This window comes from Lygodium microphyllum, chromosome 2 (assembly GCF_053477565.2).
Source record: "Lygodium microphyllum isolate KBCC chromosome 2, Lygodium_microphyllum_v1.1.10, whole genome shotgun sequence".
Taxonomy (NCBI): Eukaryota; Viridiplantae; Streptophyta; class Polypodiopsida; order Schizaeales; family Lygodiaceae; genus Lygodium; species Lygodium microphyllum.
This window is the reverse complement of record NC_141136.1, coordinates 43596018-43609624: the sequence shown is the minus strand read 5'-3', so window position 1 is coordinate 43609624 and position 13607 is coordinate 43596018. Positions and strand designations below refer to the sequence as shown.

Sequence of the window (13607 nt, the reverse complement as noted above, 5' to 3'; positions counted from 1 at the left end):
ATATGAAGATTTTGATGACCCAGTGTAGATCCCAAAGAAGAGGACTAAATGCCCTCCTACTTATAGGGATTTCCCAGTGTTTCATGGGCTATTGGATGAGGAGCCGATGCTACACTTGAAAGAATATGGCCTAGCTTGACTTGCAAGTGGGTTTGACGATCTACATTGGATGCTTGCATTCTCAAGTATCCTAAAGGGAGAGGCCAAAAATTTATATTTGAGCCTCCCAAGAGGGTCAATCAAATAATTTGAGGAATTATGTGATAGATTTTTGGATGAATATGAAAAGAAGCTTCCCATGACTTAGTTCTTGGGATAGCTTATATAGATTCAGCAAGAGTCATATAGATCCCTTAAAGAGTATACGAGAGCCTTTGATGACATTCCAAAGCTTTGGCCAAGGAAAGTCAGTCAACTACCAGAAGATGTGCTTGGTGAACTCTTTGCCAATAGCTTGGAAATAAATACGTAATTCCAAGTTAGAATGAGAGACCCTAAGTCACTAAAGGAGGCAAAGGTTCAAGCATATGATTATGGGAGATACATTTAGAAGGTGTTGGGAGAGTTATTGGATTTTTCCCCACATGCTTGAACTCCATAAGGATAGGTGACATTTACTAAACGTTAGTCATGCTGAAGGTACAAATGACAAGTACACTAGGGAGCATGGCATTCACTATAATGTTCCTAAGACCTAGGAACCCTGGCCTCCTAGTGCAGCCAATCCCATGTTCCAAAGCCATGAGCTAGATGGAAATTACTGTAGACCCAATGGGGGAAGCGGAGTGATTAAGCAACCTATCAATGGTCTAAGTTTAAAACAAAATGATGGCAATGAGATGATGCTCCAAAACATAGCTAATATATGCTACTGTGTGGAGGTTGTCTCAACTATTGAGAGCCAAGGTGATAGGAAATCTAGGGTTTACAATGGTAAAGATCCACTTAGAGTTGGGTCTAGTAAAAGGATTCAATTTAGAGAAAGTGATAGGCATCAAGTAAGCTAAGATAGATCGGTCATCTCATGAATGAATATAAAAATAGGAGTGGTAATAGCCAATCGAGTCATGCAATGATAAAAAAAGGATGGGTTTGAAGGCCAAAAATCTCTAGAAGTGTGGTTGGTGTGCTAGATGAAAAGCAACGAGTTCCAACTGGATATACCATGGTCCCTTCCCTAGTGAATGATACTAGAGGCCATAATAATACATCTAACAATATGCACTACTCTAGGATGCATCGATGTGATGGGCCTAGGATTTAATCCCTACCTAGTTTGGGTAGTAACAATGATATATTCAAAAATCCAAATAGGGAAGGGTGAAATGGCATTTCATGCTCAAACAACTAAAAAATGTCATTTTTAAGGGAAAAGAAGGAGGTGCTGAAAAATGCACCCCCCATGTCATTTGATTTCTTGATTAGTTTGGCCTCTTCTTAATCAATTTTAATACAAAGAAATTGAAATGCTATAATAAGGAGTCAATGTAATAATCAAGGATATCAAATATGATGAAAAGAATGGAATGGAATACCTCGGCTATGATTGTTAAGTCTTCATCTTGAATAGTGCTGAAGAATGAGCCATCTTTATTCAACCATGTGTATTCCTTCCGCCTAACAATCACCAATGTTGCCTTTTTTGTTGGTTCGTTCATTTTTTCTCTCTTGTTTAGGCCTAGGGTAAGCTCCACCAACTCTAATCTAAGGGCCACTAGACAAAGTCTTTTTCTAGCTTCTTGTCCAATGCAGATAATGTTTATCTTGGCTTCAGGTGTGAATGTTTGGATGAGGGTGAAGTATCCAATCCTGATAATTGCACTTGTCCATACATTGCTTTGACATAAGTAGCAATCCCACACTTTGCTATGAGTTTTTTGGTCATGTTTCTACTTTCTATCACTTTTCTAAATTTCCCAAAAGGGGAAACCTTAGCTTTCCCTCTCCATTTCTACGGGTGATTAAGGATCTCATTCTTTTTTCATATTTTCAAGAAGGAACCTTGCTCTTATGGAGAATTCAGCAATCGTGGAAGCCTGTATTGCTTAGGCATGCCAAATTAACAAGGCCGGAATTGGAAGTTTTGAGTACCGTTTTAGAGGGCGGTCTATCCTTTGAAGAAGGCTAGAAATAAAAGTTATCCTTCAAAAAAAGGCCCTACACTTAAAGATGGCTAGAAATGAAAGTCACCAAAAAAGACTCAGGTTTTTAAAATAGCCCTTGGAATTAAGGTTTATTTTTTAAGGTTGCATAGCCCTTCTGGGCCATTATTGACCTGCTGGAGAATCCCAAAATATTGCAAGCAATGCATTTGAAAGGCAAAAGAAAAATTTTGCCATTCTTGGAGAAAAGCAAAATTTTTCTAGAAGGGCACTTTTTCCCCTTAAAAATTAGTATATTGTACTATAAATAAATTTATTAATCAAATTGCCCAATGCCTAGTTACTAAGGCAAGCACAATCAATTGTGAAAGGGGATTCTCCAAGATGAACCGTGTCAAGTCAAATGACCGCAATCGATTGAGCTTAGAGAATGTTAATAAGCTTATGTTTCTTTCTTACAATGCCACATGAGATCCGAGAGAGGTACATTGGGATGCAATCTACTCTACTTGGGAGAGCTTGAAATTCATCGAGGCTAGATAGTGAAGGCTATATCAATGATTCATAATAGAGTTGATTAAATCGAACATGTATAGTATAAATCAAATGAAAAAATTATCTTACATATGAATTAAAATTTTACCATTGTTAAGTGATTTTGATTAAAAAGCTTCCTTGCACAAAGTTTAGATCTTGGAAGGCAATTTTTATTGCACACATCATTAGAAGACCATATTTTGAAAAATGACCTTCAAATGATAGGAAGGTGCAGTTCACTCTAGAAAGAGAGACAGATCCCATAGGCACAGTGATGAAATGTGCTACCAAGCAATCCTATATAATGATGTACTTGACTATCACTTTCATATGATGATAATGCAATAGTACTTGTCTCTTTTTGTCAAGTGTCTGTGTCATTGTCAGTCCTACACAAGATTGTGTTTATGAGTTCAAGTCTCAATCTTGAAACCTAACTCACTTGTGTAGCAGTTGTCTTCTTTGTCAATGTCAACATGAGTAGTATCTTCATCTTCCATCCTCCATAGCTTCCGCCTTTGCCATGCTCTAGATCCCGCATTTCTCACATGGTATCAGAGCAGATAAGGGAGTTATGCCATGCCCGACTGGGCTCTGATACCATGTGAGAAATGCGGGATCTAGAGCATGGCAAAGGCGGAAGCTATGGAGGATGGAAGATGAAGCTCCTGGATCTCTCTTCATAGGTCATATCTGAACCTGCTCTCTTCTAGACATTTGTTCCTTGACTCCCAAGGCTTCTTTCTATCACTTAAGATCTTGACATTGGCCACTCCATAGCTCAGCATTGCTTCTCCAGCCTCTCTTGATTCCTCTCAACCTCAATCTAGCTCAATGTCAGCTCATGACTTCATCTCCCAACTCTACTCTCACTGAAGCTTCCATGGCAGCCATAGCCAGCAGCACCCTGTCAGATTGAGCTACTTATATCTCACTCCACATGTCAAATCTCTTGGAGCTTCCTTCTGGAAAAGTATTCCCCAACTCACAAAGCTTCCCCATATCACATCAATCCAGCACATTTGTCCATCAAATCAAGGAGGGGAGATCTCTGAAGCACTTAAAGACCCATTGAAGATTTGAAGACCTCTCATAGACTTGAGATCCAAAGCTTCAACTTCACTTCAAGTTCCAAGTTTCTCAAGTTAACCAAAGTCAGTGCCACACATCAAGGAGGGGACTCAAACAACGGGTTCATCAAGCAAAGGATCGGCATCAAGAATCACCATCTTCAACTCTAGTATTCCTTGATACTTAAGAGTGTTGATTTAACACTATCTTCGCTTGTGTTTTTTGACACATTGAAGATCAATTTGGTTACCACTTACTCACAGATTTAAAGCAGATTCTTGGTCATATCTATGATAACCAAGAAGATTTATATGTGGATACACTTTATGAAAAGTAACATGACTTATCTACACTACATAGAAGATTTTTGTGATCTACTTGCAGAGAGACATGGAGTTGCTCATACTAAAGTGCAATCAATGATTCCATCTAAAGTTTTTGAAGACACTTCAGTTACCTTGGCCATCATGAAGAATGAGATGTCTTTGCTTGAGGGGGACAAAGACATGGACATGAAGACTAAAGACATGGACATGAAGATTAAAGCTGCAAGAAAAGTCCATGGGAAACCAGACCAAGAAGATCATAAGATCAAAGAGCAAAGGAAGAAGGACAATAAGAAGATCAGCCATGAAGAACAAAAGACCACATCATTCAAAGCTAAAGAACCAAATATGAAAGACAAGAAGATTTTCCATGCTGACAAAGAGAAATCATATGCTGAAAAAGACCACAAGGGCCTATCGGTCCTTGTCTCTCATTTTCTGTTTTAAAAGCATTGTACCTGCCTTAAAGTTCCTTTCATAAGCTTGAAAAAAACTCCTCATGTAGCCTTGTACTACAGCCTCTGTACACTTTGTGAGGCCCCTGTTACAGCCTCTGGATGTCCACCATGTTTATGGTACCCACATTTAGCCTTTTTTGCGACAGCCTCTGGTGTTTTGCCATGTTTGTGGTATGCCTACACTTTGCAGGTACTGCTCTCACTAAAGCCTCTACACACTTTGTACTTTCAGGTTGTGATTGAGGAGGGGTGTTGAGAATCTGCCAATCACACCCTATGTATGCCCCTTTGTATGGAACAACTAGGCTAGGAAGGTGCAGTTCACTCTAGAAAGAGAGACAGATCCCATTGGCACAGTGATGAAATGTGCTACCAAGCAATCCTATATAATGATGTACTTGACTATCACTTTCATATGATGATAATGCAATAGTACTTGTCTCTTTCTGTCAAGTCTCTGTGTCATTGTCAGTCCTACACAAGATTGTGTTTATGAGTTCAAGTCTCAATCTTGAAACCTAATTCACTTGTGTAACAGTTGTCTTCTTTGTCAATGTCAACATGAGTAGTATCTTCATCTTCCATCCTCCATAGCTTCTGCCTTTGCCATGCTCTAGATCCCGCATTTCTCACATATATGAGCAAATAAATTTTAGCTTTTGTAGACTACTAATCTCACATATGAGGAGACAAATCATCTGCATTGTCAACGTCCAAATTAGAAGTCTGATGGGAAAAGTCCAAAGTGAAGGATCAACGTTACAATCTTTTTGTTTAGTCCTCGAGTCTTCAAAACAAAAACCTTCATATGAACCTGTTTATCCATGTATTGTGCCCTATCAAGAATATGCTTTGGAAGAGAATTTCGTGCTCAATCATTTGTGTGGTTTGCAAATTAAAATCCATGCTATACAATCCATCAAGTGATGCTTTCACACAAAAAATTATGAATTCATTGAAGAAATTGTGCCTAGCCTAACTACAAGTACTCGTGCATCATGGAAATGCAAACAAAGAGACACACACAATGGAAAATAAATTCCTAATGACATTGACTAATGTATTCAAATTCTTGGCAAAAAACTCCGCCCTCAAATTTGCAATGGTGGACATGCAGCATCTTGACATCCGCCCCCTTCAAACCAGCACATCCTCTAGATGGGCCACAACTACCCATCCTCATCATCGCCAAGCCTGAAGGTCAATGTGATCTCCACATCTTCAGTAAAAGCATCTGCAATATCCATATCTTCATCTTCATCATCTCTTGGCTCAAGTCCATTGTAAATCTCATCTTCCAATTCTTCAACTATATAAGCTACACCATCTCTTCTCTTGAATAATTTGATTCTCTTCCCTGCAATCGGGATCCGCAAGGCCATACCATCAAGTTCTGCCAAGGAATATGTAGCATGATCATGGACATGCTTCACCTAATAAGACCCAAACCATCGTCTCAAAACCTTATAGATAGCATTATAATAATTGTCTAGACTGCTATCATAGACCAATACCCAATCTCCCTCCTCAATCTCTTTTTATCTCAATCTGTGCCTGCTATCAAATCGATCTTTATTGCAAATTCTGGCCTCTTTGGGCTTTTTAACTACTTTCTCAATATCTTTAGATCTTTTCTCCCATTGACGAATATGGAGAGCTAAAAGATCTTCTCTAGTCATCTCTTCTTGCTACCATGGTAAAGCACTCCAAGTAAGTGTGCAAGTCTCTGTAGGCATGACTGGCTCCTATCCATACATCAACTCAGCTAGCATATAGCATGTAGTCACTGTGTGAGTAGTGTGATCAGCCCATAAGGCATAAGACAACAACCTAGGCCACTCTCTGACCCATCCACTGCATGCTTTGGCCAAGGCTTTCACAATCGGCGAATGGCCTCTTTCGGTCTTCCCGTTGCCTTCTAGATTATATGCTAAAGTCAAACCAAGTTTAATGCCCAAGGAGAGAGAAAAACTCGCTAGCCTCGTCAGCATCCAACTCACCTCTATCTGTAGTAATTTTCCCAATGCATCCATACTTGCAAATAACATCCTCCAATAGAAATTTACAAACCACTAAAGCAGACTTTATTCGTAATGCTCCTCCTTCCACTTGATTTGTGAGATCTTCTCGTGCCAAAACAATATAGGGCATCTGCCATAAACCAACATGCATAGTAATCAAATCAAAAACCCACTTGTAGTGAATACATAGCGGGTAGATAGGATGAAGCTCATCTCTATGCCTCACTGAAGAGAATAACTAAGAATCAGGGCATGTCTCAACAAACAATGAGATATGTCTGTACATGCCTCTCCACCAATAGCACTCTTTAATCTTCTCGTAGGTCGCCCAAAGAGCTCAATGTCCAGCCCAAAGACTTTCATGAAATTCTTTCATGATCCATACCTGTGAAGCTCTATCACAAACAACTCTCAATGGTTGTCCTCCTCGCTTCTGTGGATGCTTCCAAAGTAGCCCACTTCGCAAGAAGAAACCACAAACTTTTCTTCTGATCTTTGTGAAGTCTGCATCAGTCCATCCATCCTGTTTAGACATGGTACTCAAATAACACCCAATCTGTAAATACTCTCATGTATACAAAAAATCATCAAAGCTTTCAAAAGTAGACACATGACAAATATGATCAGCATACATGGTTAAAAGATCAACCCCATCATCAACATCATCAATGCAAGAAAAATCCATATCATCATACCTCATGTTGAGATATCGAGCTCCACTCATGATACGCCAGGGTGACCGTTGTGTATTTATGTCACCGACTTGTCAGTTGCAGATGCGGTTGGTACACCGCCCCTGAATAATAGCTACATGATAGCTATCCTTATCTACTCTAGTTTGTGGCTCAGTTAGTATGCCACCTTAGTTAGTTGAGTTTGGTTTGAGACCCATATCTAGGGTTCTTCTATTTCTTTGTACTTGAGTTCTTTTGGCTTACACAACTAAGAAGAGGAAAACTGTTTTCAGCCTCCACCCTTGTGTGTATTCCCCCATTGTGCAAGCAAGAAAGCTACAAGTGAGACTCCTTCCTTCTCTCCCACAATCTTGACATGGTATCAGAGCCTTGTTCGTGGTAAGGAGCTCAAGAAAGCAAGCCAAGCTCGCGGTGGTCTGGTAAGAGGAGCAGTGTTGCTTTCATTTTCTGTTTTGGGAGCAGATCTCTGCAGGTAGCACAGCTGGAAATTGCAAGAGTGCATTGTCTCAGGTTGAGACGCCCTTCGCGGTGAAGCAAGAGGGCAGTATATGCTGCGGGAAAGGGCTTTAGCCCTTGGCGACCTTGTTTTTTTGATTTGAGGCCATTTCGGGGCCTGTTTTGCAGACGGAAGTTTTCTGCACGCACTCAGGAAAACGCTCGATTTTATGCTGTGCAGCCACTGTTCTACAGGTCGGTGAATAGTTACACTAAAAATTGCATTGTATGCTTGTGCGCAGAGACATTGGGAGTTACAGAATCATCCCTATTGCCTGTTGATGCAAAATCGTCACTAGGAAGTGACTGTGTGGTCAAATACCACTTTCGCCAGTTTTGCAGATTCTCCCTTGTGAGGGTGAAGCTGTGGTTTTTGCAGTGACAGAATTTTTTGCAGTCTTTTGTAATGGCATCTGATTCTCTTTCACAGATTGTCACTGAAAAGCTTGACAAGAACAAGAGAGAATTATTGGTGACCCATGCATCCAAAATGGCCTTTTATACCTTGGGAAGGGTCCTACAAAGTTTGGTTGACATCTGAGTTCATATATAGGAGATACAGAGTCGGGAAGGTCGATGTCTGGCTGGAATCGCATGCTATAATGAACAATTGCAGGTTGCCTAGAAAATATTAGGGGCTGAAATCTTCACAATTTGGTCCAGGTGTTGTCAAAAAAATTGTATAGTGCCAATGGGGCTATGTTTTTTCTTTTCAAAACTTGGTAATGTGAGTTATGGTTCAAAAGATATGAGCAGTTTTCTGTAGGGTGGTCCTATAGGACAGTTTTCGGGTTTGAATTTGATGGATGTAAAGGATTGCATGTGACATATGCTTTGAAAGAGATGTTTGAGACTAAGATGAGGGTACCAAGGATAGAAAAGAGGATTAGGATATGCAAGATAAGAGATGCAGAAGACGCTTATGCAGGGGAGAACCTGGTGGAAGATGAGTAAATTGACATAGATGAAGAAGAGGAAGGAGTACAAGTCGACATATGAGTTTGTGATGCCACATGATCCAGGAGGATTTACAGGGATTGGGATTCTATAGAGAATTGATGAGCTATCATTGCCAAGGTTGGATACAAAGGGATACATGTTAGTTGGGATCTCCTTCAACAACTACCCCCTAGCCTACCTTTTTCTGTCTACTACTATTCGGGCGACCTGTCCCTAACAACAATAGCACATCAATTGATGATGGCAGCAGGTCATTGGCTGCAAGAAGCAGTACTCAACAACCTTCAATAGTAGTGTCATGACCAGCAATATCTTAAACAACAGTAGGTTCTCATCGCAATGAATAGGGTGATAATAACCAAACATTTTAACTTGTTTTTAAACATTATTTAAACTTAAATGGAAAGGAAAACAGAAAGGCCCAACGAAACAACATACCTCTCTGAAGCTTTTGGACTTGAACAAGAAGTCCCACTAGGCTGGGAATCTAGAGAGCTCTGCAGTGTATGATGATCCTTGACTGATGTCCCACTAGGCTTAATTGTGAATCTTCGCCTTGCTTCGAACTTGCTGGGATGAATAGTTGCACCCATCTTAATTCAAAAGAACAAAAACTTAAATCTCCACCCATCTTGATTCAAAAGAATGAAAACTTAACTATTCTGGTTCCCCCTCATCATTTTCCAAAATTCTCTCTGCAACCTTGGCCTATGCCCAATGCGGCAACAAGGACACACTGTTAGGGAATTTTTCCTATGGGAATTCCATATGTGATTCCTTAGTTTCTCTAACTAGGAAATGTTCTATTTTCTCTATTATTTACATCCTCTACTTATGTGTACTTTTAACTAGGAAATTGATAAAAAAATTTCTCCTTTTTTTTCTTTCCTATGTGGCAAGATTTTCCAATGTGAAAATTTTTTCCTATGTTTCCCTACATATGGCAATTTTCCTATACAAGAAATTCCTGATGTAATTGTAATTTTCCTCTAACTTGAAAATATTGCATTTTCCTTAGTTTGCATATTCTTACTTATATGAATTTCTAAGGAGGAAATTATATAGCAAATTTTTAACTAGAAAATTATATAGAGATTATTTAGTTAATTTTAAATAGGATATAATACACATCAAATAGATTAGGTCAGAATTTTTCACTATATAGGCTTTTTTTCATACATCAAGAAAAAGTTTCTAAATAGATAATATTTTTCTATATAGAATTTTTCTCCTATGTTGCAAAAATTCTTGTATATATGTAATTTTATTAACTTGCTACACAAGCACGAAGCAAGAGCAAAAGCAAGAGCACAATAGTTGGGGAGAGTTTAGGCAGGTGGAAGTGAGCGTGAGCAAACACAGATTGGGTGGGCAATCAACTCGGATAAGTTGGTGCAAATGGGAGGGTGGATTTTCATAGCACCTTTGCACTTATAACTTGAATGGCTACCATTAGAGATATTCTTGTCTTAGCCAGGCATAGGAGTTGGCCAGTTGATTAGTTTGATGTGAAGTTTGCTTTCCTTAATGGAGATTTGCAGGAGGAGATCTATGTTGAGCAACCTCCTAGCTTTTCCTCATCCAATGGCAAGGTATACAAATTGAAGAAGATCCATTACGGCCTCAAATAGGCTCCATGTGCCTAGAGTGAGAAGATAGACTTGTTTCTCTAAGGGAAGTTAGGATATTGGCATTCCTCTTCTGATCCCTAATTGTATATCCACACCTCAACTAAAGGGTACGCATTGTTTGTGCTTTATATAATTGATCTCATATTGATAAGTGAACATGCCCAAAAGGTCAAGCAAACAAAGGTGGCATTATTCACTGGGAAAATCTGACATTCATTGGGCAAGTGGTAGTGTGACGTCACAAATCACAAATTTTCTACTTATTTAATGTGTAGTTAACTATTTTCAATAGCTGTTTGCCAGACCTTGTCATTTTATTAGGCTATTCTTAGCTATTTATTGGTAGCTTTTGGCTAGCCCAATTCATTTGTCATCTTTAAGTGGACAGAGAGATTAGCTCATGGAGATACTTTTGACAACTCGTTTGTATATCTATCTTCTTCAGTTCAGCTCTACAACATAGTAGAATACATTCATCAAGTTCAAATGACTTTCTACAATAAGAAGAACTATTGCATTCTAGAACATACTCGACGACTATAACAAATCACTCACATCAAGGCTCTACAACATAGTAGAATACTGTCATCAAGATCTATGGCCTCCCTTCCAACATACTCAAGGATCCTTTGAGCCCTTAGCTGTTATAGCCTTCCCACCCTTCAATACATCCCATAAGGAAAAACTAGTATTGAGATCCAAACTGATTTAGTGCATTTTACACACATCTTACAAGCAAAACCTTAAGAGTACTTTCATTTTATCCTAGCACTACTTAAGAGTTGTAAAATATGTGTCAAAAAGGCACCTCAAGCAATCCTGAAGCAAGAGGTCCATCTTTGTAAGAGAAGCTTCCTTGGTTTTGAAATGTCTCAATAAAGTTCTCAACTAATTGCTCTATTCTGCACAAAGATTAAATTATTCTCAGAGTTCTATCTCTTGCATCAAAAGTCTATAAAAATAGCTTGCCATTATCAAAACTCAACCCCCCCACCCCAACCCAAAACAAAAAAAAAAAGCAATTTAAGTACTCACTTTTGAATGACATTCACCCTGCCTTTCAAAGCAGTTCCAAAGGCCTGCCATGCTCCTATTGCCAAGTTCTCCACTGATGAGTTAATCACCTTCAACCCTTGTAGCAAAAGCAAACTAACCATCAAGTCAACTTCAAATTGATTAGAAGTGAAAGGAACTTACATAGCACAAAATGAAAAGTATACATGTCCAAAAGCAGAATCTTGATCACCTCCTTTGAGATTTTCCAATGTAGCTTTTCGTAGCTCATCCTGGGGAGATTTTGATCCTATGATTTCTGCATGTTCATCAACAACCTTGTCTTCTATTATGCTATCTTTTGTATCAAGCTTGAGTATCTTCTATATTTTCCAATGCTATCTTCTACAAATCTCTTGGCAGCATACCTGGATTGTTTTGAAAACATAGAAAAAGAAATTGCGCTTTGCAAGCAGTGCTTCCCTCCAAAGGCAAGCTTTAAGAAGCTCCCAATTATTGAGTCTGTACTTCTGAGAGGTAAGAGATACAGGGTGGCTTCTTAATTTTTCAAATGGCACAGATAACTCTTGTTGAACATGGCAACCCACATGATAAGAGTTGAAAGCATCTAAGAGCTCTTTCACAGTGATGAACCTATAAGGCTTAGCTTTGTCAGCCCAATATTGTTCATGATCCTTCATGGATGTAACCTATAAGGCGCAGAATCTATGGTGAGTTCTTTGGTTTTTTCATCCCACACTAACAAGTACACATAAAGAGCAAAACTACAAAGAAAATGTAATCTATAAGTGAGTTATGAAGGAAAGTAACAAAGACGTTACCTCTTGTAGAAAATCAGGAGTGCTTTTTCTTTCAGGACACTTGAAACCCATATCCTCAAAGAAGTTCAAAATTGAGTCTCGAGGTCCTTGGTAGACAATGTAACCTTCTAAAAGTAGAATCACATCATCAAAAAGCTCATAGATATCTGGGGTAGGCTACAAAAGCGATACCATCATTGTGCCATCAAGCAAGTGCACTGACTGGCTCAAGCATTTCACAATTTGGTAAGTGGTGGAGCTATCAAGTCCCATAAATATTTCATCCATGAACAAGGCTCTGGCAAGTCCTACCATCATTATACCTGCAAAATTGCTTACTGTTAGAATCATAAAGTCTGAGCCACAACCTATTTTTCCCGGCTTCAACTGCCAACATGGCCAAGCACAGGACTGAACACACAAGGTCCTTGGAAAAATTTGCTATAAGCCAGTGTGTACATTGCCCCACGCAAGAAATGAAGCTCTGTTCAAAGTAACATACCAATTGTTACCCTCTGCTTCTGTCCTCTAGATATTCCTCGCAATATCTCATTCCCGACAAAGGTATCAGCACAAATATTGAGTCCCAAAATCTATTGGCATGAATCCAAACACAACACATGCATTCATAGTCAGAACCATAAGCATTGACACTATCATCCTTAGGAGCATTGAAAAGGGAAAGATGCCATACCTTTAAGACATAATCTGTGACAATACTAGTTTCTTGACCTTCCATGGCAATTGCCTGCAGATTTTTGGTTAAACGTCAGCAGATAAACTATGAATGTTATACAATTATAACGTGCCACACTCTCCAACGTCACAATACATAAATGTGTCAACATAGTAGAACAAGCTTGGGTAAGTAATAATCACCTTCATAAAAATATCCAGGTTAGGATCTGGTTTGATTCCTGCTTCTTTTTCTCTTCTGAGAAGCTCCACCAGCATATCTATTCATAAGCAGTTTATAAGCTCTCTCTTGTGTGCTAATCCCTTCCATTCTACTATCTTTCATGATCAAAGGTTTGGTCATTAAACTAAGCTTACTTTGAGTTCAGAGTTGAGGTTTCCAGCAATCATGAGGAGCAAAGTAGTCTTCCCTAAGCATGGGGGTCCAAGTAGCAATGTCATCTGTAAACTTGACAAGCAATAACATCAGGATATGAGATCCAATTTACATTATCTAGGGCAAGGTAGGAGCATCTGTTTGTATCTGTCAAGTCATGGAATCCAAATGGTGCTGGTCAAGGAAAAGTTGCTGAAAATGCAAGATACTCAAGCATGAAAATCTGCACAATACCATCACTGCATGCACAAACAACATGCAAACTTGAAATGGCTAAACCCTGGCCTTGTTAAACCTACAACAAGTGGTTGAAATCGGTTTGACATCTCCAACTTATGAATATTCTAAAGATGTTACTGCCACGAGAATTTTCATGTAGACTATCAAGATGAACATTTCTCCCATGGAGGATCAGACCTGAGCCT

General features: G+C 39.1%; 1 protein-coding gene across 1 annotated transcript; it reads right to left on the bottom strand.

Annotated features, from left to right (window-relative positions):
• Positions 1 to 12287: 12287 nt before the first annotated feature.
• Positions 12288 to 13064, bottom strand: LOC148039678 (ABC transporter G family member 37-like). Its single transcript, XM_087662071.1, has 4 exons — positions 12990 to 13064; positions 12805 to 12858; positions 12613 to 12703; positions 12288 to 12433 (listed from the first exon to the last, which is right to left on the bottom strand). The coding sequence occupies exons 1-4, from the start codon at positions 13062 to 13064 to the stop codon at positions 12288 to 12290; spliced, it is 366 nt and encodes a 121-aa protein (XP_087518197.1).
• Positions 13065 to 13607: the final 543 nt, after the last annotated feature.

Coding starts and splice junctions, on each gene's coding strand:
- LOC148039678 (XM_087662071.1), bottom strand. CDS start 13,064: ATGCTGGTGGAGCTTCTCAGAAGAGAAAAAGAAGCAGGAATCAAACCA. Junction 12,704..12,804: donor TCACAGATTATGTCTTAAAG/GTATGGCATCTT, acceptor TCATGCCAATAG/ATTTTGGGACTCAATATTTG. Junction 12,434..12,612: donor GAAGCAGAGGGTAACAATTG/GTATGTTACTTT, acceptor GCAATTTTGCAG/GTATAATGATGGTAGGACTT.